This window comes from Hylobates moloch, unplaced genomic scaffold (genome assembly GCF_009828535.3).
Source record: "Hylobates moloch isolate HMO894 unplaced genomic scaffold, HMol_V3 SCAFFOLD_8, whole genome shotgun sequence".
NCBI classification, from domain to species: domain Eukaryota; kingdom Metazoa; phylum Chordata; class Mammalia; order Primates; family Hylobatidae; genus Hylobates; species Hylobates moloch.
The window spans coordinates 126,345,487-126,368,725 of NW_026652283.1; the positions used below are offsets into that span (position 1 = coordinate 126,345,487).

The following is a 23,239-nucleotide window of genomic DNA, read 5'->3' on the forward strand; positions in this document are numbered from 1 at the left end:
AGGCCAAGCAAAGTCCTCTGATTTAATTAGAAAAAGCAAGCTAAGCAATCACTGAAAAATCAACACAGGCAGAAACCAGCAGGACTCTCCTTTGAAATATCCTCCCTGGAGGCATGGCGTTCATTTAAATAAAATGGGCGCTGAGCCTCGCAGCCTACAGGGTCACCTGGGCTCCAGGGTATGTGGGAAGGTCTCGGAAAACGAGCGGGCAACCACACACTGCATCAGACATGACCTAGAGGCCGTCCGCTGTGAGACGTCATGTCAGCACTCAGAACAGGCCTACTATTCACAGACAAAGGTATCCAATTGGGAATCCTTAGTTTAGAGAAATGAGGGTCCAGTGGAAAGTGTCTTCACCATCGCAGCATCTCCCTGTCCTCGGTGATTTGCTGTTAAATCAGTGATGGGTATGTTTCGTTTAAATCTATTCTTAGCTTTCCAAGCCTGTGCATCCCCTCTGGGCACAGAGGCGAGAATCATTTTTCATGTGATTCTAGACCAGACACAGACACACTGGAGAAGGGAGCTGTGACCTGTGGGCCACTGATAACCGAGCCCTGCGGCCCCCCAGGGCTGGGGCTCTGCGAGACAGCGCGTGAGGCAGGCGAGGGCCCATGAACACCCCTCCCCACAGCCCATCCCCTCTGTACCCCAAGGCTGGCCTCACAGGCACTGGGCCCTACAGCTGCCCCAGGCGTAGGGTGACTCTCCACAGGTCTCCACCTGCCTCTACCCCCCACCTTCTGTAACTGCCTAGAGAGGAGATGGGGAGGCCCGATGGGCAGCCACTCCAAAGTGGAGGAACAGACACCATTTTCAAATGAGTCATGGGCGAGCTGGAGGACTAGCCTGAGGAGGTCTCCATGAAGCACTTACCTGGAGCAGGAGGATGAACTGTGGGAACCTCTGGATGGGCTTCATCATCAGGCTGTAGAGCGTGGTTCGATCAGGGCTGGCCTCCTGTTCCTGCTGTGGGGGAAGGCACCGGGGTCACCTCCCCGTGGGGCTGCCATGCCCTCCCTGCCCCTGGGGCCGCCTCCTGCCCACCACACTGAACACTCGGGAAAGTCAAAAGCCTGCACCTTGTCTTCAGCTACGAGAAGAAACTTGGCCAAATACCTTCCAGCCACTTTCTGCACCTGCTCTAGGGGCTTCTGCTTTGCTGCAGGGGCTGGGTCTCACATGTTGACCTCAGCTCTGGGGGTGAATTCCCCGGGCCAGGGGACTGGGCAGATTCCAGGGGCTGTCCTTGGGTGTCTGTGTTCTGGCCACAGTGGGCCGCAGAAAAGGCTGGCAACCTCTTGTGGTGCCATGGGCAGAAGGACGTCCTGTAGGCTGAGGGCTCCTCTTCCTGAGCACATCAGGGATGTGCAGTGGGGCCATTTGCTACCGAGGCTGTTGGGCAATGTTGACCTGGGGGGACTCTCCAGTTCTCTCTGCTGAGAGGGCTGTGCAGTGAAGAGGGCACATAGCATAGACCTGGCTGTGCCCCGGCCTCTCAGCTCACAGGGCACCCGACTCTTTGGGGCTCAGGTCCTCAAGCTATGAAATGGGATGAGAGAGTCTATCTTCCAAGGCCATGTGGCAGCCGCTGAGCTGAGGAGTGGGCACTGCGGTCACGGCCACAGCTGACATCCCTAATGGGACTACAACAAAATCCCCAGAGGGAGTGAGCTCTTAAGTGAGTCCATCTTTTCTTTCCCCAAGAGAAAGAGATGGTTCCCTAGCCAAAGGACAGAGGCCACAACTGTCCACAGTGGGAACTGTGATCTGATCCCTTAGGATAGAGCCCACAACTGTCCAGAGTGGGAACTGCGATCTGATCCCTTAGGTCAGAGCCCACAACTGTCCACGGTGGAAACTGCGATCTGATCCCTTAGGTCAGAGCCCACAACTGTCCACGGTGGAAAATGCGAACCGATCCCTTAGGTCAGAGCCCACAACTGTCCACGGTGGAAACTGCGAACCGATCCCTTAGGTCAGATACCACAGCTGTCCACAGTGGGAACTGCAATTCGATGCCTTAGGACAGAGCCCACAACTGTCCAGAGTGGGAACTGCAATCCGATCCCTTAGGACAGAGTCCACAACTGTCCAAAGTGGGAACTGCGATCCGATCCCTTCGGACAGATCCCACAACTGTCCAGAGTGGGAACTGCGATCCCATCCCTTAGGACAGATCCGACAACTGTCCAGAGTGGGAACAACGATCTGATCCCTTAGCAAATCTCCTTGGGCCACAGACTGTGCTCCAGGAGGAGCAGGAGCCGCCGTGCTGGATAAGGCAGAGGGAAAATATTCCAGCTTCAATGACACATTGCTGTGGGCGAGAATACTTGCCCTGTGTTCACTCACTCCAGGTAGCAGCAGTTTCCAAGAAACAGTCCAAGTAACAAGAACACACTTTGTCCCCGGGGTTTATCATGCAAATGAGGGGCTCCACAAAGGAGACTCAGTTCCGCGGATGTCTTTGAAGGGGGTTTCAGCCTGGTTCATTGTGCAGCAAACTGTCAGAACACAGGCTCGGACACGCATCCCACGACTGGGGAAGCCCTGCCTGCCTCCTGATTAAATAACGCTAACCCACACCCATCAGGGGACGTGCTCCCCATCACTGCCAGGTCAGACACCACTGAGGAAGGCCATCAGTGCTGTCCTCAGCATTCGGAGGAACACAGCCTTTGTCCCCCTCGGGTAGGGCCCGTTCCAGGCTCTGAGTCTCCAGGCCAGTGCCTATCCCCGATCCCAAAGAGGCCTGGAATTGAGACGTTTAGTTTATTTGATTCCTAATACCATACTGAAGGACAGTGAGGAAAAGGTAACTTTGGGATCTGATCTTGACTTCTTTTTTGGGGATCTGATTTTAACTTTCTTTCTGTCTGCTGATACACTTTTAAGGATGTGCAAATAAAATTGTTTTCAAAAAGTTACATTAGGACCTAAAATTCATCTTCATTACTAGCATTAATCCAATACCTAGGGCACTATTGGTACCGAAATCTTAATAATGAATAACTGTATTCAGAGCCAAGGTTTGACACGTAACTCGTTATCAGATGGTGTTCAAATCCAAATGAAAAAAAAAGTGCTTACCTTTAAAAATTCAAGAAAAGCGGGCTTTGTGGCACATGTTTTCTTGAGGACTGCCACGGCTGTGCTGAAATTGTTCACATACTCACTGTATGCATCCAGCACCATGGACTTAGAAAACTGAAACACAAGAGGAAATTCAGAGAGAAATCACAGAGTTCAGATATCCCTTTTCCAACATAAAACAGTAGATTTGAAACTCTCCCTCAGAATACTCTTTCAGTCACTGTGATGTTTTCATAACATAAACTTTATTGTGACTGTGTGATTTTTTTTTTTTTAAGCAAGCTTGTTAGGAGTTAACTTGCTGGTTTGATCTTATTTTTTGACCCCAGAGTACTTTCTGACCTCCTTGTTCAAAACCATGGTACTTTGGGTTTCAGTGAAGAATGTTTCTGACTACAGACAAATAAGGATGGTGATTTTAAGTTCCTGCCAAGTCTCACTCGGTGGGTTCAACCTCCAGGCAAGAAAGTCACGCAACTCATTCCATGGTGGGCCCAATATCCTGAGACACAGGCCTCAACCACACCCTGGAAATGGGGGCTGGGGGCGGGGGCTGATCCTGCTTCTCTGGCGTAACATACAGTGCCCCACACGTGTTTGTTTTCCTAAAAGCACAAAGGTTTTCTGTAAAGAGGCAGAAACACTTGCCCTTGCTATCAATATTCAAAGAGAGAAAAATCACTCCATGTTGTTCTAAGATTTGTAAGCCCTTTAGGATGGATGTCAGAGCTCTGGTGTGACTGGCATTGATAGCGGGAATGCTTTCATCAAAATTCTATTTCTTAAAAAAATCTGTTTGCATTTTAAAAAATGTTGGGAAGGAAGGTATTTAAAGAACAGTAATAAGGTTGAACCTAATATATAAAACAGCCAGAAAAAAATCCAATAACAAAATAAATATCCAATATTTCTCTTTTTTTAAGGATCCATAAATAGTATTATGCAAATATCTTTTTAAGAATTTTGTTTCCATATTTATTCAAAGCATTTATAGACCTCATCAAGTACATATACAAACTATATAGGAAAACATTTCACGTATTATTATTATAACATTCATTTAAGAAGAGGAACACTTTTTTTTAAACTTGCAAGCTTATATCCCTTTGATAGCATCATAGTCTTAAATAATTATAGAAACCAATCTGTTTCACTCATAATCCTCTACATCTAGGTAGAATCCACCCAATACACAATAAGTATGATTCATACACGGAGTGAAGATAAAATGACTTGAAACAGAAGCTACAGCCAAGGGCAAAAGTTTGAGAAAACATCTAGGAATTTTCCCATCACGTGTTTCCTATTTTTCCCAGGCACAGATAATTCTGCACCCAGAAAGTGAGACCTAGATCAGGAAGAGAACCCGTGTGAGGGCTTAAAAACGGCAATTTTGCAACATTGCCAAACACACGGCATCCTTGTTCAACAACAAAAAGCTTCAGCAAATCATCTAATGGGGCATCCAAGGCTCGATAAAGTGCATATTTTTAAATGTCCTCAGATATGGCTTTTGTCCAGAGTGTCCGCCTTTCTAAAGCCTTAGCCTCCCTGGTAAAGATCCATTTATCATTTCCCTAGTGCACCCGCTTGGCCAGGTCTTTGCAGCTTCAGCCTGGCCGTCAGAGAGAACTGCACACTTGTCAGCTTGCAGGAGCTCAGGGGCAAAACATCAGCCTAAGAAGGGAAGACAGGACAGGTGCGTGGAGAGCCCCGTGGACATCCAGGTGTCCCGGCTTAATTACCGAAGCCACGAAGACATCGCCTATCATTTCTACGGAGTCCCACTCGGAAACGCGGCTGGCCAGCGCGATCTGAAACAGCGAGTGGCACTGCAGGATCTCTTTGACTCGGTAGAACACCGTCTTCAGCTTCCTCTCACTCAGAACCTTTGGCTCCATCTCAGACAGTGGCTTCTCATATTGCTAAGACAAAATGAGCAAAGACAGTTCAGACTTTTCTCTTTCAGAGCCTGGGGTCTTGTTTTGTTGCCCAGGGTGGAGTGCAGTGCTGAGATCATGGCTCACTGCAGCCTCAAACTCCTGGGCTCAAGCCATACTCCCACCTCAGCTTCCTGAGTAACTGGGATTATAGGCATGTTCCATGGGGCACGGCTGCTTCAGACATTTTTCTTTTTCTTTTTTTGAGACAGTCTTAGTCTGTCACCCATGCTAGAGTGCAATGGCGTGATCTCAGCTCACTGCAACCTCTGCCTCCCGGGTTCAAGCAATTATCCTGCCTCAGCCTCCCGAGTAGCTGGGATCATAGGTGCACACTGCCACACCCGGCTAATATTTTGTATTTTAGTAGAGGTGGGGTTTCACCGTGTTGCCAAGGCTGGTCTCGAACTCCTGAGCTCAGGCAATCCACCTGCCTCAGCCTCCCAAAGTGCTAGGATTACAGGGGTGAGCCACCCAGCCCAGCCCAGACATTTTTAAAGCTCAGATAAATGAATGTAAATATTCACTTACATAAATTATAATTATTTCAAAATAAATCATGACTTTTGATGTCAATATACAGACACAATATTTAGATCCTTTTGAGAATTTTGCAAATTTGCATGTTATGTTTCATAAACATATATGCTTTGCATTTATGTATCAAAATGTATGTACATAAAAAAGAACAATAAAAATGTATATATTATGTAACGTGACATTTAAGTACCTCCAAAATCCTCTTAAGAGCATCTACGTAGTTCTTTTCACTGTCGACAACTGAACCCAGTATATATCTTCTTACAACCTGTTGGAAATTTGAAAGTACAATGATAGAAAACTGCTTTATAATACATACAGATACATTTTACTTCTATGCTGAGGCTTGCTGATAACTTTTCTATTTTTAGAAAACAGTGCATAAGCGTAGCCTAATTAAATAACATAACAGGTACAAAACATACTTTCCCCCTTTAATACAATTATATAATGTCTTAAACCTCAAACTATGAACTATAACTACAGCTGGGACAAAAAAAATTACAGCACTGAAAAGAAATTCCTTCACTTATGCAACGATAATATACTGAATTAACTGATTTTATTTTATGTATCCAACATTCAGGTAGATAATACTTCCTGTGAATTAAGGATAAAAAATACTTCCACTCTTGAACAATGAATGCTATTAGCAACACTTATCTAAAATCCTTATTCCAAAGTTCTAAGAAAACAAAGTTTGTGGAATGTGGAGGAATCTTTTTTTTTTTTTTGGAAAGATCTTTCAACCGTCCAAAGATCTACCTATGAGGCCAAGGACGTGGACAGTAAATTATTCGTGTCACTCAGAGGTGCAAAAAAAAAATCTCTACAATCTGACATGTTTGCAGTCAAAACCTGACGTTATTTTCTATCTTGCTTTTCGTCACTGAAGCACATACAATAGACTTGTGGCTGTAAGATCCTGTGAAAAGCCAATGAGGACGCCCGGCATTTTCCTCATTCTAAACACGGTCCAGCTAGTGATCATTGTACTTTCAATTTGCCAATTCATGGAAAACAGAGCAAAACAGGGCAATGGAGTTGCTCCTAAACCAGCAGGCACACTCATGCATACGAACACACGCCTGGGCACACCACACCACACACACTCCTGCACACACCACCTCATATACATGCAAGATAGCACACACGCGCATGCACAGAAACACACCACACACACACATGCACACACACGGATACACCAGTGCGGTATCAGGCTACCTGCAGCCCTGGATTATGCTGTTTGAAGGGACTGCATTGCCACCTAGCGGGCAAAGAGTATTTTTCACAAAGGAAATTTCTCTGTTAAAAAGATTGCAGGGCAACCAAGATTTACAAAACCTGATTAACAAGGGACATTGCTCTTTTTAGAGAAAGGATTATTCCATCCGCAAAAGACAAAAATCAACCCTTCCAAAATACACAAAGAAGAAATTGATGTATTAAAAAAATACAGATGTGGCTGGGATTAAACACACACACAGAGGGGCGCACGCGCACACACACAAACACACACGCACACACACACACACACACAGCTAGAAGCTGGGAAGATGCAGCTGCTGCTGCTGACTGATTCACAGGAAACGTCAGAGCACAGAGGCTTCCCTTTCAAGCGAGAGCTTAGAACCCAAAGGCCAAGCAACCCCTCCCATCATCAAACCCAGGCCAGTCTTTCTTCTGACTTTCAGATTCCCAAACACTATCCCAAGCCTCCTGAGTCACAGTTGCGGGGGTCAAACAGAAAAATGTATTTGTGTATATATACATATGATATATATAATATGTTCTATATTATACTATATGTATTATTTATATGTGTACATATATTATGTATATATATTATTTATATGTGTATATATATCATGGATGTATATTTTTTAAAGTCCTGAGATGATACTAATATAGTATCAGGTCAAAAGATCTGGAATAGGTATAATATTAAAATACAAAAACAAAACCAATCTCCTGGGTTTCATGGCTACTGCATGTGATGTCAGTCTTTTTGGCAGTTCAATCTGACACATCGAACTGCATGCCCACTAAGGGGTGGGACAGGGAGCCTCCAGCGCTCAGGAAGAGTATCACTCTCTTCCTGGGAAGCCTGACCTAAAGCCATAGAGGAGAAATCCATCCTGAAGGCAGCCCCCACAGGGAGGGTGCCTGGCATGAAGGTCACGGGGCAACTGGGCAAAGCCAGGCCTGGAGGACAATCAAAGAGGCTCCTAGGCCTGAGCCTGGAGAGCTGTGGATGGTGACTGGGCCTGGCCCAGCCTGACCTTCCTCATGTCCTCACCAGGAATGGGGATGGGACAGGATCCTCTGTCCTCCAGCATCAAGCGTACTTTCCAAGTAAAGAACGACCCTTCTTTATTTCAAAAAGAACATTTTCCTTTTTCCACCCCCAAATTAAGCATGCAAAGAATGTTTAATACATAGCGTTTTAGAGTTATGTTTCCCTTAATTCAATTCTAGAGGAGAACAAGAATTAAAGAGCATCAATACCCTCCATTTAACCACTCAAGAGAAAACTCCCAGGGACAACACATTTGGCAGGAGGAAAAGAAAACCTATGTGAATCATGACTACAATAAAGAAAGCTGCATGAAAAAATACAGAAATCCTAAATACTGCTGAGTTTCTAATCCTAATCCCAGCTATCATCTAATTGAAACTGACAGCACTGTGCTAACACGACACACAGACCTTGCTATACAGGACTTCACTGAACCATTATGGTGTGATGAGCAAGATGGAAATAGACATTAAAATCCACCCTTCAAAGAACAGGAAAACTGAACTTCAGAAAGTAACTACTAGACAAAAGTAACCGAGATAATCAGAGCAAAAAACAGAATTTCATCCAGGTCTGTGAGACTAATTTGGGAAGCTTAAACCCTTTACGGAAACCATAAAACAATGAACAGTCACCACCAATTCACTGACCAAATCCACCAAAATCAGTACCGAACAGACAGGCACTTGGAAAAGTGCCATACAACAAAAAGGTCAAACCATCTTTCCTCTGATATGTGCACACACCCCTACTAATCACAACTCACTCTCTCTTCACAGAACCTCGACTCTTACCCAGTGATACCCCACAGACCCCGTGACCCACTCAGTGTCTCCCCACAGACCCCTCACACCCCAGTGTCTCCTAACAAACCCTAAGCCCAATCAGTGTCTGCTCACAACTCTCACCCCAGTCACTGTCTCCTCACAGACCCCTCACACCCAACTCAGAGCCTCCTCACTACCCTCACCTGACTCAGTGTCCCCTCACAGACCCTCACCCCACTCACTGTCTACTCACAACTCTCACCCTACTCAGTGTCTCCTCACAGACCCCTCACAGCCCACTTAGTGTCTCCTCACAACCCGCACCCCACTCAGTGTCTCCTCACAACCCGCACCCCACTCACAGTGTCTCATCACAGACCCCTCACTCCACTCAGTGTCTCCTCACAGAACCCTCACACCCCACTTAGTGTCTCCTCACAACCCTCACCCCACTGAGTGTATCCTCACAACCCTTACCCCACTCAAAGTCCCCTCAAAAACCCTCACGCTACTCACTGTCTCCTCACAACCCTCACCTCATTCAGCGTTTCCTCACAACCCTTCACCCAACTCAGTGTTTCCTCACGACCTTCACCCCACTCTGTTTTCTCACAACTCACACCGCTCTCCGTGACTCCTCACAGACCCCTCATGCCACACTCATATCTCCACACAGACCCTTCACCCCATTGTCTCCTCACAAACCCCCCACCCCACTCCGTGTTTCCTCCCAACCCTCACTCCAGTGTCTCCTCACAACCGTCACCCCACTCAAAGTCCCCTCAAAAACCCTCACCCCCCTCAGTGTCTCCTAACAAACCTCGCCTCACTCACTGTCTCTTCACAACTCTCACCCCAATCACTGTCTCCTGACGACCCGCACCCCACTCCGTGTTTCCTTGCAACTCTCACTTGGTGACTCCCCACAGACCCCTCACATCCCACTCAGTGTCTCCTCAAAACTTTCACCTCTCCTCAGCATCTCCCCACAACCCTTACTCCACTCATTGTCTCCTCACAAACCCTCACCCCACCCAGTGTCTCCTCACAAACCCTCTTCCTACTCAGGGTCTCCTCACAACCCTCACCCCACTCCCTGTCTCCTCACAGACCCCTCACATCACACTCAGTGTCTCCTCACAGACTCTCACTTCACTCACAGTCTCCTCACAACCCTCACCTGCTCAGGGACTTCTCACAGACCCCTCAGCCCACTCAGTCTCCTCACAGACTCCCCACCCGACTCAGTGTTTCCTCATGTACCCCTCACCCCATTCACTGTCTCCTCACAGACACCTCACACCCCACTCAGGGTCTGGCGTCGTCTCTCACCCTCACCTCCGCATCCTGCCCACTGGTCTTCAGCTCAGGCCGCTGTCTTAGCTTGGGCCATGTGTCCTCAAGGTCTCCTGGCTCCTCTGGTCCTGAGTCAGTCACACTCCTGTTATAATTCCTGTTTAGTCCCTCATCTGCTAGAAGTATTTTCCCTGTGCTTCTCCCTTCTTTTGCTATATTTGGTTTTCGGCTTCATCACTACACTAAGTTCTCAGAGTGCAGGATCCAAGTCCCTCTCACATGGTGTGTCCTCACCAGAACAGGTACCCCACATGCGGTGAGGGCCCCAGATAGTAGACGACTGGTCAGCGTGTTATCCTATTGAGCACCTCACAGGACTGGCAAGAAGGTGTTCAGCCATGAACCCCTTTTATAACTCCTGAGCGTGAAGTGAGGTCGGTGAGCTGGACAGCACGCACAGGAGAAAGCGCTACATCCTCTGTTCCTGGTAAAGGCTGTCAACCATCCCCCTGGACGTGTGGCAGCCCACATCACACGGCCCCAGTGAGCACAGACAGGTTAGGAGCAGGCTGTGATGGGAGAGACTGAGATCAGACACGACCCCTTCCTCGCACAGCTGGAGGACGCAGTTCTGATGATCAACCTCCTCCGAGTCCAGGCTTCCTTACAGACTACACAAGGACAGCAAGGGGATTTGCGAGGATGAAATGCAGTGAAACACACCAGTGACCGCGAACGGAGCCTGCACAGAGCATGCACACCCATGAGTGACAGCCGCTCAACAACTGTCTCCAAGCTCTGTTGACACTCCATCCCGTCACTCATGTGATGCTGCTGACAAAACTAATACTTCAGTCATCGCTGCTCAATTCCAGTGAAATGTAAGCTTCCTATTTCAGCCTGGCCGATTATGAACTGCTTGCAGGTATCCCTTTTCATCTCTTTTTAAACCTGGCCAGTCACTAAGCATTTCTGTGTTGTTCTTTAATCTGACAACGCTCTCTCTCGCTCTATCTGCCTGCCTGTAACAGGGATCTCCCCAGATCCGTGGATTACACGTGTCTGCCTATCCATCCTGGTGTCCATCATTTGCACCTCGCTGTCCATGTGGGAAACAACTGTCATCATCCCAAAGCATCAGCCCCTTTTGCTAAAGGCCTGCAAACTCGGTGCTGTCACTCTGGTTCCTCAAGTTTTCTCTTTCTTTTACCCAAAGACAATCCAATGAAAACCACTGATTTTTTCCTTTCTGCTACCAAGTATCAGATTTTTAAGAAATGCATTATATTCAGATTTAATTAGTTATTGAAAACCTGTCATTTTCATGTCAGTCTCAGGTAGCTACATACACATACTGACCACACACACCCACTCTGTGTCTGTGAAAGTAAAAACTGTGTGACTCACTCCCACGAAGAAGGCAAGTTCCTCCCCTTTCTCACAGTTACACTCAGGGGTGCTGTCCAAAATATTTAAGGACCAGAAGGGCCTGAGTCCAGGCCACAGCTGCTGACCAGGTTCCCCCCAGACCCTTGCTGAGCCCAGGATTAAGCCTCTAAGTGCTGGGCCAGGAGCCTACAGTGGAGGGCCCGAGTGGATGCAGAGTTTGAGATAGCAGACATTGACCAACCAGCATCAAACATACAAATATTTAAAAACTAGCACAGCTCTGCTGGTCAACAGCCCCTGAGTGTCAGCTCTGCTCATCTCACCTGTTGCTGAGATAAACCCTCGGGCATCGGGGTCAAGATGGCTTCTGGGTGCTTGCAGTCAACATCAATGAACAGATTCTGCTCTTCCTCAAGAGAAGATCTGTGATCTTAAAAAAAAGTCAAAATGCATGAGTTTTACATTGAAATAATATATTCAGAACGCTATAGTACAGTAAAAAAAGTCAAATAAATATTTTGTGTAGACCTTTCAATTTTCCATGCTTACTTGACACCCAGCTATTATTAAGTTGAATTTTTAACAAATCCAATAAAATATTCTTTCCAGAGGGTAATACAGTATTTGCCTGTATTTGAAATTTTCAGTATTTACAGTTTAACTTCGAAAGGGAGAGGTGCCATTTGAATAGCTAGATAGTAAAGTGGCAATATTTTGGAATTTTAGTGTTTTAGAATATTTCATAAATTAAATATTTTAGTTTCTTAATCTATAAAATATCACAAGGAAACACAGCTAAGAATGGCTAAGAGCAGTCATTGAAAACTGAGGTGAGTCAAAAGTCATTGAAAACTGAGGTGGCACTTAGTGTATTTCCTGCATCTCTCTCACTGGACGCCTTAAGAAGCACAGCTTCCCAAAACTCAAACAGTTTAAACAAAAACTAAATCTACACTCGGGCATGGTGGCTCACTCCCCTAATCCCAGCACTTTGGGAGACCGAGATGGTAGAATCGCTTGAGCCCAGGAGCTCAGGACCAGCCTGGGCAACATAGCAAGACTCCATCTCTACAAAAAAAAGCCAGGCATGGTGGTGAGCACCTGTACTCCTAGCTAGTCAGGAGGCTGAGGCAGGAGGATCACCTGAGCCCAGGAGGTCGAGGCTGCAGTGAGCTGTAGTCGTGCCACTGCACTCCAGCCTCAGTGACAGAGTGAGCCCCTATCTCTAAAAAACAAGAAAACGCCTACATTCATGTTTTAAAAATACAGCTAACTACATTATAGCATCCACAAAATGGCTGGAAATCAGAAAAGCACAGGCAATTTTAGAGGATAGAAACCTGAGTTTTTCTAGTTCAAAGATCCCAAACCCTGGCTGCACAGAAACATCTATCCAAGGGGCTTTAAAACCTACTGATGTCCAGACTTTTCCCTCAGAGATCAATGGATCACCCAGGGAAGGAGGGCCTGGCACCAGCACGTTTTAAAAGCTTTCTAGTTAATTCTTAGGTACAACCAGGACGAAGAACGAAATTCTGTCCAAGCCTCTCATTTTATGGCTTAGGAAACTCGGGTTGGGAGTTTAGGGATTTGCCCTTTTTTTTTTTTCTTGAGATGGAGTCTTGCTCTGTCACCCAGGCTGGAGTGCAATGCTGGGATCTCTGCTCACTGCAAGCTCCGCCTCCCGGGTTCATGCCACTCTCCTGCCTCAGCCTCCTGAGTAGCTGAGACTAGAGGCACCTGCCGCCATGCCCGGCTAATTTTTTTGTATTTTTAGTAGAGACAGGGGTTTCACCGTGTTAGCCAGGATGGTCTTGATCTCCTGACCTCGTGATCTGCCCGCCTTGGCCTCCCAAAATGCTGGGATTACAGGCATGAGCCACCGCGCTCGGCCAGGGATTTGCCTATTAAACTGCCGCATCTCTCCAACTGACCCCCAAAAGAGTACCCCCTAAACCAAAGACAAAGCACGACCTGCTCCCAGGGCCTGAGTCAGGGCTTCTCAGACTGTCCCACACACCCAGTCCTGGGATACTCTGCCGGCCTCCAAATCCGGCTCAGGGGCCTGGCATGGGCTCCGGGTGGGCAGTTGTGATCAGCTCCTGGAATCTGGGCCCCGGTCGGGGGGTTGCTGCTGGTGGCAGACACACTCCTTGAGGCAGTGAATGTGGCCCCAAATCCCAACTCCTCACTGGACAGAGCCGCCTGTGCTTTCCAGGGGCTGTGTAAATATGGCCACCTCCTCAAAGGCTGTTCTTTGCTGCCCCGAGCACCTCATGGCACCTCATCAGGGCAAAATACTACTGCACATTTTATTAGAATGCACCTGACTGTCTCCATCACCAAATAAACCCCTCGGGGATGCTGACAGCTTTCCCCCACCTTGTCTGAGATGCCGAGGGCTTCATTAGGACTGAAAGAGGAAAAGGCCTCCTGAGTTACACCATGTCATAACAACTACACCCCATATCCGAGGCCGTTCCTTGAGGGAACACGTGACTGTAAAGTCCCTTCCAAGTGCAGATACTAGCAAATGCTACCCACGTCCTAGCACCAGACAGGCATGTTAGAAAGCTGGAGAAACAACCAGCAAATGCCAGGTCAGAGTCACAGCGATCCCTGTATGGCAGTGAAGTCTCAGCCACCCTCCCGTAACTCGACCTTAGGACATCCGTGCACAAAGGCTCCGAGAAGTCTCCTCAGACGGTAAATGACCCCAGCCTGCCGCTGTGCACGACACCTCCACACCAGCTGCCTTTTCCACACATAGATACACAGACCACTGCGCCTTCGTGAGATTTTTAGAAAAACCTGAAAATTCTGCTATCTACTCCAAATCTCCCCTCACCAAGGAAAAGGTTCCTAAAATCCCAGTTCAGGACGCTCACGACCTCAGTCCCTGAGGGACCATGCCCAGGAGGGCCGATGTGCTATAAATACAGAGTCCAATGCCAAGAATCCACAGGGACAGTGGCCCCTGCGCAGCCCTCCCTATGTCCAGCCAGTGATTCTCAATGATTCTCTGCTGCTCGGTTCCCTCAGTCTAAAAGGCCAGCCCCGCAGGATGGGGAGGCTGGGGTCAGCAGGGCTGATCCAGACCTAAGCACTGAGCAAGCTGGTGCTCCCCAAGGCTGTGGGAGCCTGCGCGGCCGCCCCCCACCCTGAGTCCTCCCCACAAGATGTGGCCTCCCCCCCAACCCTGTGTCCTCCCCGCAAGAAGAGCCGCAGGCACGGACCCTGCGTGATGAGAGACTTGGTCCTGATGAAGGAGCGGCCCCTCTTCACGGCCGCCCTGGTCCTCTCCAGCCCATCCTTGGTGCCGTCCTTCGCAGCCTTCACGAGCTTCTGCATCTGCGACAGAGAGGGAGATGTGAGAACGTGACGGCGGCAGAACCCACCTGTGACTTTCATTTGCCTGTTTTAAAAGAATACTGTCAAGTAGTCTGGTTCTTGTGAGCGCATGTGTCACGTGCAGTTCTGGGCTAGGTTTTGTTTTGGTTTTGTTTGTTGGAAAAAAGGAAAAAACAGACCTTAAAAATACAGCCCTTCCTGGACATGGTGAAACATGTTCCCTGCCCCGTTTACGGTATTATATGTGATCCGCTCACACAAAGAGCTACGTGGGGGTCACAGGTGAGTCACTAAAGTGCACAAATGTCAAACAACTCGCCCCGAATTAAACGGCAAAACAACTAACTGCAGATGCTCACAGCTCCAGTTTAGCCTTCTAACCTCCCTGGGGCTTCCCACGGCACCCCATTTGGGGGCATGGCCAGCTGTTGACAGGGCCGCCTCACATGCGTGGTCACACGGACCCAGCCCCAGCCACAGGGCTGAATGCAAGACCCTGGCAAGTGCTGCACGCAAGACCCTGGCAAGTGCTGCACGCAAGACCCTGGCAAGTGCTGCAGACACGCACGGGACGTGCCCGAGGGAGGGTCGGCATGCAGCATGCTGCGTATGTCAGACTCGGAAGCCATGTCCCCCTGGCCTGGGGCTCCCTGCCTCCACTTCCTCGGCCAGACCTGTGCTGGACACTCACGGCTGCCTGGACTCAGGGGCGTCTGAGGTGTCTCCTGCCATCTGATTTCTTATTCCTTAAAAACCCAACATCTGAGGTACTGGCCACTGGACGCTGAGTGATTCGTCTTTAAAAGATGATCTCTTATGGGACAACTGATGTCCCCATCCCAGGGACCTCTCAAACGGACCAGCAGTGCAGCTGAGAACCAGGCTCTCCTCACTCTGGGTCACATCACCGCGTGAGGAGCAGGGCTGCTGGGCGCCGGCGTGCAGACAGTGTCGCTCTAGCCCTGGCCGTGTCTGCCTGCCCTGGACTTCCAAACGCCTCAGGCCTGCCTTCCTGAAGCGTCCACCATGAACACCACAAAACACGCATGGCCTCACACCCGCGTCGCCTGCCCCAGCCCATCTCCACCACTTGCAATGCTGTCCCCCACCGACGGCGTTAACATCACGGCCCCCGTGGGCTCCCCTGCTCCTGCATCTCCCAACCCCACATGGGACCATGTCCTGCTGCCATTTCCTTGGCCCCTGCACCCATGTCCCCTGCCTCCCGCCCGATGGCGCAGACAGCGCTGCCCGCCTGCATGTTTCCGTCCTGCACAGCCTGTCCATGTCCTGCTCTTTCTCAACCCCAGATCTGGGCTGTGAACCCTTGGTTTTCAGCCAGCCCCATCAGGGTCCTCGGACAGACAATCAGAGAACTGCAAACCGACAAACTGGAGGGCCGCCACGCTCCCTGAGCCCCAGCTCCATGCAGAGCAGGTGACACCCCGGGTTCCAGGTCACAGCCTTGGCCAGGTCTCCCAGCTCTCAGGGCTGACACGGGGCTGCTGTCACTAGGGGACGGGAGTGTGCTGGGCCTGGCCCCGGCTGCTTCCCCAGCCTTCCTTCCCCACTTCCCACAGTGCCCTCACCTGCTTCAGCCAGGGCACTCCGTGTCTGTGAAAATCTCCAAACGTAGCTCACACACCCCTCCCACGGTTCTGACGGTGTCCTCCACTCCTCAGAAACCCCGCCACACTGCCTGCAGCCTCCGACAGGTCCCTTCAGACACCCTGCAGGGGAACCAGCCGGATGCTGGATGTGAGGGGATAACGCGACTCCCAGGGGGCGGCTGTGGCTTCTGATGGCCCGAGCACAACAGGGCGACGAGCCGGCTGCTCCAGAAGCTGTGTGGAGTGCATAGCCCTATTCCAGTGAGTGCCACTCAACACGTATGAATGATCACAAAATACCAGCAGGATAAAAGGTCAAACTGCAGGAAACAGTACTTGACAGTGCCCTTTTAAAAGACATCGCACAGAACAGACTGTCACGACATTCAGGTCCGGCAGTTCTCAAGCATTCCAGCCTCAGGAACCCTGGACGCTCTTAAAAATTACGGAGAGCCCAAATGGCTTTCGTTTACCAGGGTTTTACGTATCAGTATTTACTGCACTTGAAGTTAAAAAGCTGAAAAATTTTGGATATTTTTATAAATGTTCATTTAAAAAATAATCAACCTATTACATGTTATCTTAAATAACATTGATGAAAAATTGCTGTATTTTCCAAAACAAACAGAAAGTGGCATTGTTGTACATTTCTGGAAACCCCTCTCACATAGACAGCCAGATGGCGTTCCGCCAGCTGTGAGGCCACAGCTGTGGAGCCTCCAGAATGTTCCCGGGTTCCCCGTAAGAGGGAGAGAGTGAAAGGCACAGAGCGTCTCAGAGTTCACGTGAGCCCCAAAACGTCGGGGGATTCCGGGAGCCCCGGACCACCCTTTGAGAACCGCTGTTGAGACACCAAGGACCGACCGAGCCGCGCGGTTTTTCTTTACTGCCTGGCCGGCAAGTGGGGGCAGCGGCCGGGGGCAACACTCTACCTTCAGTTCATGCTTCTGCCTGAGCTGCTGAATCTCCACCACGCCCACCGTGCTTGCCATCAAATCTCTCATCTTTTTCTCATAGTGCTCCTTTAAACGGGTTAGGTCATGAGAAAGCTACAGCATAAAGAGACACAGTCTTTTCACAAAAAGGCTCTTTTTGGTTCTTTGGGACAATTTTACATTGAGAGGATGCTGGCAGCGTCTGCAGTGGCACATGAGGCGTGTCCTGGCTGGGGGCTTCTGGGACCACACGCGGGAGTCCCCATTACTAGCCCGGTTGGTCCTTGAGAGATAAATGCACAAATAGTTGACTGGGCGCGGTGGCTCACGCCCGTAATCCCAGCACTTTAGGAGGAGGAGGTGGGAGGATCAATTGAGCTCAGGAGTTCAAGACCAGCCTGGGCAACGTGGTGAAACCCTGTCTCTACTAAAATTACAAAAATTAGCCAGGTAGGGTGGTGTGCGCCTGTGGTCCTAGCTACTTAGGAGGCTGAGGTGGGAGGATCGCTTGAGCCTGGGAAGTGGAGGCTACAGTGAGCCGTGATGGTGCCACTGCACTCGAGCCTAGGTGACAGAGTAAGACCCTGTCTCAAAAAAAGAAAAAAAAAAGGAGAGATAAATGCAGAAATGAGTTAAACATGGCATCAAAAGACAGACACTATCCAGACACCAGGCTAGAGTCTTCTCTGTGCTAGACAGGAGCAAATGCACGCACACAAAATATCTGTGAAATCATTCGTTTACATTTTAGTGGAATCAAAATTATCCAATATATAAAAATACATGAAATTATTTTTTGTGTTGGCATCCAAGCAAAAGATACTTGTATTTAAACTGTACTGAAGGTGACATATTTTGGGGATGGCAGCACGGATTTTCAACAGTCTCCAACCTGAGGTCACTTTCTCTCTAACTGACGGGACTGGGGACCCCCTGGATCCTTCTCCATGTGGTCAAAGACACTTCAGATGCACGTGGCTGAGGCCCCACTGCTTGTCTCGGGGCATTTCTCATGTCACAGACACTTCAGGAAGTTTTTAATAAAATTCGAGATTTTTTGAGTTGACTTTTGAACAACATATAGTTTTATTTTGGTCGTTTTTAAAATGTGACCATTTAAACTAGAAAACTTGGTGCTGCCTGCAGCACTTCCAACCTGGACAGGCCTAACCCACGGGTGCCCTGTCTGCACCCCACACAGTATTCCCACCCCCGGTCCAGGCCACTGCCCTCGCAACATGGAGATGGAGGTGCAAGAGAGGCTGGAAGTGCAGAGCCCGGCGCTCCCGGGTTGTAATTCTGCACCACAAACCCACTGTGTGCTGGCTTTCCCCAGCTCCTTCTCCCAGCAGGAAGGGCTGCTGAACCACTGGCACTGCCCGGGCAGTCAAGGGCTCCTCTGGGAAATGGGCCCACCCCAAGGCAAGGGCAGGGTCTCCTGAATTACTACCAAGGAGTGACTACTAATGCCTCTGGGCTCCTCAGTGGCCTGGCCCCTCTGTCCACAGTCCACCACGAAGGCGAAACCAAAGAGCATTTAACCCACGCTCCAAGGCATGCATCGAGCCTCCATCTGTGATGTTAGAGCCCAGCACTCTTCTTAAATCTCAGTTTAAATCAAGTGTCTGACTCAGCTACAGCAAGCTAAATATCATCTTAGTTATCAGCTGTTAAAAACTACAATTGCAGGCCGGGTGCAGTGGCTCATGCCTGTAATCCCAGCACTTCGGGAGCTGAGGCAGGCAGATCACAAGGTCAGGAGTTCGAGACCAGCCTGGCCAATATGGTGAAATCCTGTCTCTACTAAACATACAAAAATTAGCTGGTGGTGGCGGGTGCCTATAATCCCAGCTACTTGAGAGGCTGAGGCAGGAGAATCACTTGAATCTGGGAGGGGGAGGTTGCAGTGACCCCAGATCATGCCACTGTACTCTAGTCTGAGCAACAGGCAAGACTCCATTTCAAAGAAAAAAAAAAAAAACCAAAAAACTACAATTGCAGCTTCGTTGGTTGTTTAAATCGCAGTTGTAATGATGACGGTGACAGAAAAGATCTAATTCCTGGAAGAACTTGTGAATGAAACTGGGTAGGTGAGCTGACCGCCATGATCTGGTAGATTCTCCTTGAGTTTCACGAGGCAGGTTCACAGAATATGAGACCCATAATCACTTGTAAACCACAGGGATGTGGCAGCTATGTCCAGCAAGGAAATCTCCGCTTACTGGGGGTTACGAGGGGACCGGAGGGATAACACCGGTTATCACCAACTGTCACTATGGCGGGCATCCAGTCACCATCTCTATCAGTAACACGGGACTGGCCGGCCTCAGAGGAGGACTGCATGTGGCTTCCATCTCAGCCTCACAAAGAAAGTACACAGACATCACTGTACATGAGCACAATCTATCCTTTTACAAATAGTAAAAAAAAACTCTAACAACGAAAAACCTATCACCCGGCCCGGCACCACAAAGACCTGGGAAGTGCCTCAGCTGAATGGTTCCCAGGTTCCATGACTCACAATCACCCAATTCCAGAACTCACGCCTTACAGCTCTGACATCCCACCTCGCACCCAAATCTCAAGACTTTTCCACAAAAAAAGTAAAATAAAAATTCCCTGTAAGAAAGGATCATCAGGCTGGGTGTGGTGGCTCACACCTGTAATGCCAGCACTTTGGGAGGCCGAGATGGGCAGATCACCTGAGGTCAGGGGGTCGAGACTAGCCTGGCCAACAAAGGGAAACCCTATCTGTACTAAAAATACAAAAATTAGCTAGGAGTCATGGCAGGCACCTGTAATCCCAGCTACTTGGGAGGCTGAGGCAGGAGAATGGCTTAAACCTGGGAGGCGGAGATTGCAGTGAGCTGAGATTGCGCCATTGCACTCCAGCCTGGGAGACAGAACGAGACTCCATCTCAAAAAAAAGAAAAAGAAAGAAGAAAGGATTGTCACAGGTCAGTTTAGAAGCTTTTGTCCCTTAACATCTTCTATTTTTACATCTTCCTGTTCATGCTGAACATGCTAAAGTTCAAAACCTCGCTTAAAGCGAAGTACAGATGTGCTGTGTCTTAGGGAACCCTGATCCCATCTATTCAGTGTTCTGCAAATGGTGCTACATGCAAAGCACATAATACATTAAAAACACAAGCAATTCAGAGAATAATTACTTTCTTATTCAAGGTGGTGAGCTCATTTAAGACCTTTTAAGTGGTTTATAGAAGTTTAATTTCTCCATCCTTCCAAGACGATACTTAACTATATGAAACAAGAGGCGTCTTCTCCTTTGCCAATATCTTATGCTTTCCCCAAATCACTTACCAGCATCTTAACAAATCACTATGAAGTATTGGGTGGATCACAATCATATTCACAGCCCCCTGCCCGTGTTAACACGAGAGCACCGTCCCTCACGCGTGCACGGAACACATACTTGCTTTTTGTGGTTGCTGCGCAGGAAGGACCTGGGAATCCCATTCTTGCACTCCGAGTCACTCTGCTCTTCGTAACTTTCAAATTCACTCGAACTCCATCCGTATTCCAAGGAGCTGTTTCCACCTTCATCCCCATTCTCAACATCATCATAAATCATTTCATCTGAGTGCATAAATTCCAAAATGAAATTAAAACTTTAGAATTCCATGTGGGCTATTTTGTGCCTGCTTGTGGTTTTGCCGAATCATCTAGAGCTGGGGGTGGAAGCAAATCTGAATCGTGCTGAGGACCCTGCGGAGCCCCGGGCGTGCTCCACGGAAGGCACTGTGCAGCGCCTCCGCCACCCGGGCAGGGCCAGGGAGGCTGGGGAAAAGGACTTCAGGCGTTTCTCACAAGTGCCCCTGCCCCATCTGTACCCTGAGGACCACCTGGCTATGGGAATCAGCCACAGTCACGCCAGATAACTTGTCAGCCTTAGAGAACTTCCCAGGAAGACAAATCTTCCTTTATATAAACTTACAGGATGTTCTGAAAATTCAACAGAGAGAGAATTGGTGGGCAGATGGTAAGCAGGTAGCTGAATGGTAGATTATAGAAATATGGGTAGGTGGATGGATAGGTGGATGATACAGATATTCAAGTACCAGCACTAGCAAGAAAATACACACAGATTTTTTAATTTTCAACGCTGTGATGATAACAAGACTTTTAGACAATGAAAATGAGATTCTTCAAACTCCCAGAATATGAGTGTCTCTCTAAATCTTTTATCAGTCACACAAGCATAAATATTTCTTTATTTTATCTGATTTCTTAGATATAAATAATCTTCATGCCTTAAAAATGTTAAATTTATTCTTTATGCATCCACAATCATTCACTGTAACAAAACTTGGCCTTAAAAATCCTTAATAATTAAGCACTGAGGAATATATACATCTTAGCACGTAAGTAACATTCAAAGCCAACACTCGCTTTCACTGGAAATGCAAAATTAGACATGAACTTGTCACTTACAATCCTTAGATATTTCAAATTACCCTATCCTTGTAATATTTCTCCACTGAATACAAAACAGGTCCTCCAAATGTCTGATTAAAAGTTCTGGCGGGTAAACAGCAGCCTGGCAAACCCATAAAATGCGTGAAATGAGCTCACTTTGTAGAAGCTGCAGTGCGTTCTGTGTGCCACGGGCAATGATCACCACCCGGGCAGTTGGCACCCTCAGCAACTCAGCTCAGCGGGTGAATGGGTCAAGTCCTTGCACAACTGCCTGAAATTTGGGGCCGGGCATCATCCTGAGAGCTCACCCACATGACCAAGAGCCAAGAGTCATCCTGAGAGCCTACCCACGTGCCCAAGAGCGGAGGGGCTACGGCCTCTACCATGTACTAGGGGACTCAGAGAAAGGCACCCTTACACTCCCCGGTGTGTGTCTGCACTGCTCCTTCAGCTGTCTTAGGACATCCACCCCCTACATGGCCCCGTGTGTGTCTGCACTGTTCCTCCAGGCTGTCTTAGAACCTCCACCCCCTACACACCCCGGTGTGTGTCTGCACTCTCCCTCCAGACTGTCTTAGAACCTCTACCCCTTACACACCCGGGTGTGTGTCTGCACTGTTCCTCCAGCCTGTCTTAGAACCTCCACCCCCTACACACCCCGGTATGTATCTGGACTGTCCCTCCAGAGGTTATAAGGAAACTCCATCCGCTACTTCCTTGCATCCTTCTCTGGACTTCCAACTTTTCTGGTCCATACAAAACAAGTCTACACAGACATGGTTTTTATACATGTTACCTTTTTCACCTCAGTTAGATTTTCAGCCCTTTGAGAGATGGAGCTGCATTTTCTATATTCAGCACAGCAATTGGCAAGAGTCTAATCAATCAATCTAGTTCTCTCAGTGCCTTGTTAAGGCTCCTAGGACCTAGCCACTGGATCGGGCACCTTTAGACGCCTTTACCTTAGCTCTGTTACAACTCAGCCTATTCAGATGTATGAAAAATGGGTGGTTTTCAATGTTTTAGAAACGTAATTGCTGTTCTGGCCCCCAGCAGACACGGAACTTGCAAGGACTTTGAAGGGTCTTGCTAACCATCAATTCAGTGAATTACTGACATCCTCTTGAATGCCTGGGCTCGCAGATTTGTGGTTCTAAAACTGGACGTTAAATCCAGTCACCCTGGCCTGTGTTTTCTCACTGAGCCAGTGACCAGCCAGCGCCGTCGACTTATTGTCCTTGGTGACAATCTTGTCGTCGGCCCTTACCCCGCGTATTTAAAAAGTGGCCTATGAAGGCATTGGCTACACAGTGAGCGCACCTAATGCCACTCAACCGTATGTGCTGAACTGGCTGAAATGAGTATTTACGTGAACCCTGACACAATAAAAAAAAAAAGAAAAAAGTGGCCCTGTGTGGCCTCCATAACATCTAGTAAGGAATTTTCCCATATTCTCCTTGTGTTCTGAGTGCCCCGAACTTTAAACGAGTGAGGAAACGTGATGCACTACCCCGCGACGCCTCTCAACGCAACGAGGAAATGCGGGTGCACTACCCCGCGGCGCCTCTCAACGCAA

The 23,239-nt window shown here is 48.5% G+C and overlaps 1 protein-coding gene across 3 annotated transcripts in view; it reads right to left on the minus strand.

Annotated features, from left to right (window-relative positions):
- ARHGEF10 (Rho guanine nucleotide exchange factor 10) overlaps positions 1-23,239 on the minus strand; it is a 134,146-nt gene that overhangs the window by 63,122 nt on the left and 47,785 nt on the right. For 2 of the 3 annotated variants that reach the window (XM_032162526.2, XM_058442723.1), the window contains 8 exons: positions 20,660-20,823; positions 17,224-17,340; positions 14,567-14,681; positions 11,654-11,760; positions 5,770-5,847; positions 4,845-5,024; positions 3,097-3,213; positions 880-972 (listed from right to left, as the gene is read on the minus strand). In XM_032162526.2, the coding sequence (XP_032018417.1) occupies positions 880-972; positions 3,097-3,213; positions 4,845-5,024; positions 5,770-5,847; positions 11,654-11,760; positions 14,567-14,681; positions 17,224-17,340; positions 20,660-20,823 (971 nt within the window). The remainder of the gene's footprint in view (positions 1-879; positions 973-3,096; positions 3,214-4,844; positions 5,025-5,769; positions 5,848-11,653; positions 11,761-14,566; positions 14,682-17,223; positions 17,341-20,659; positions 20,824-23,239) is intronic. The other variant, XM_032162527.2, reaches the window with a different exon arrangement.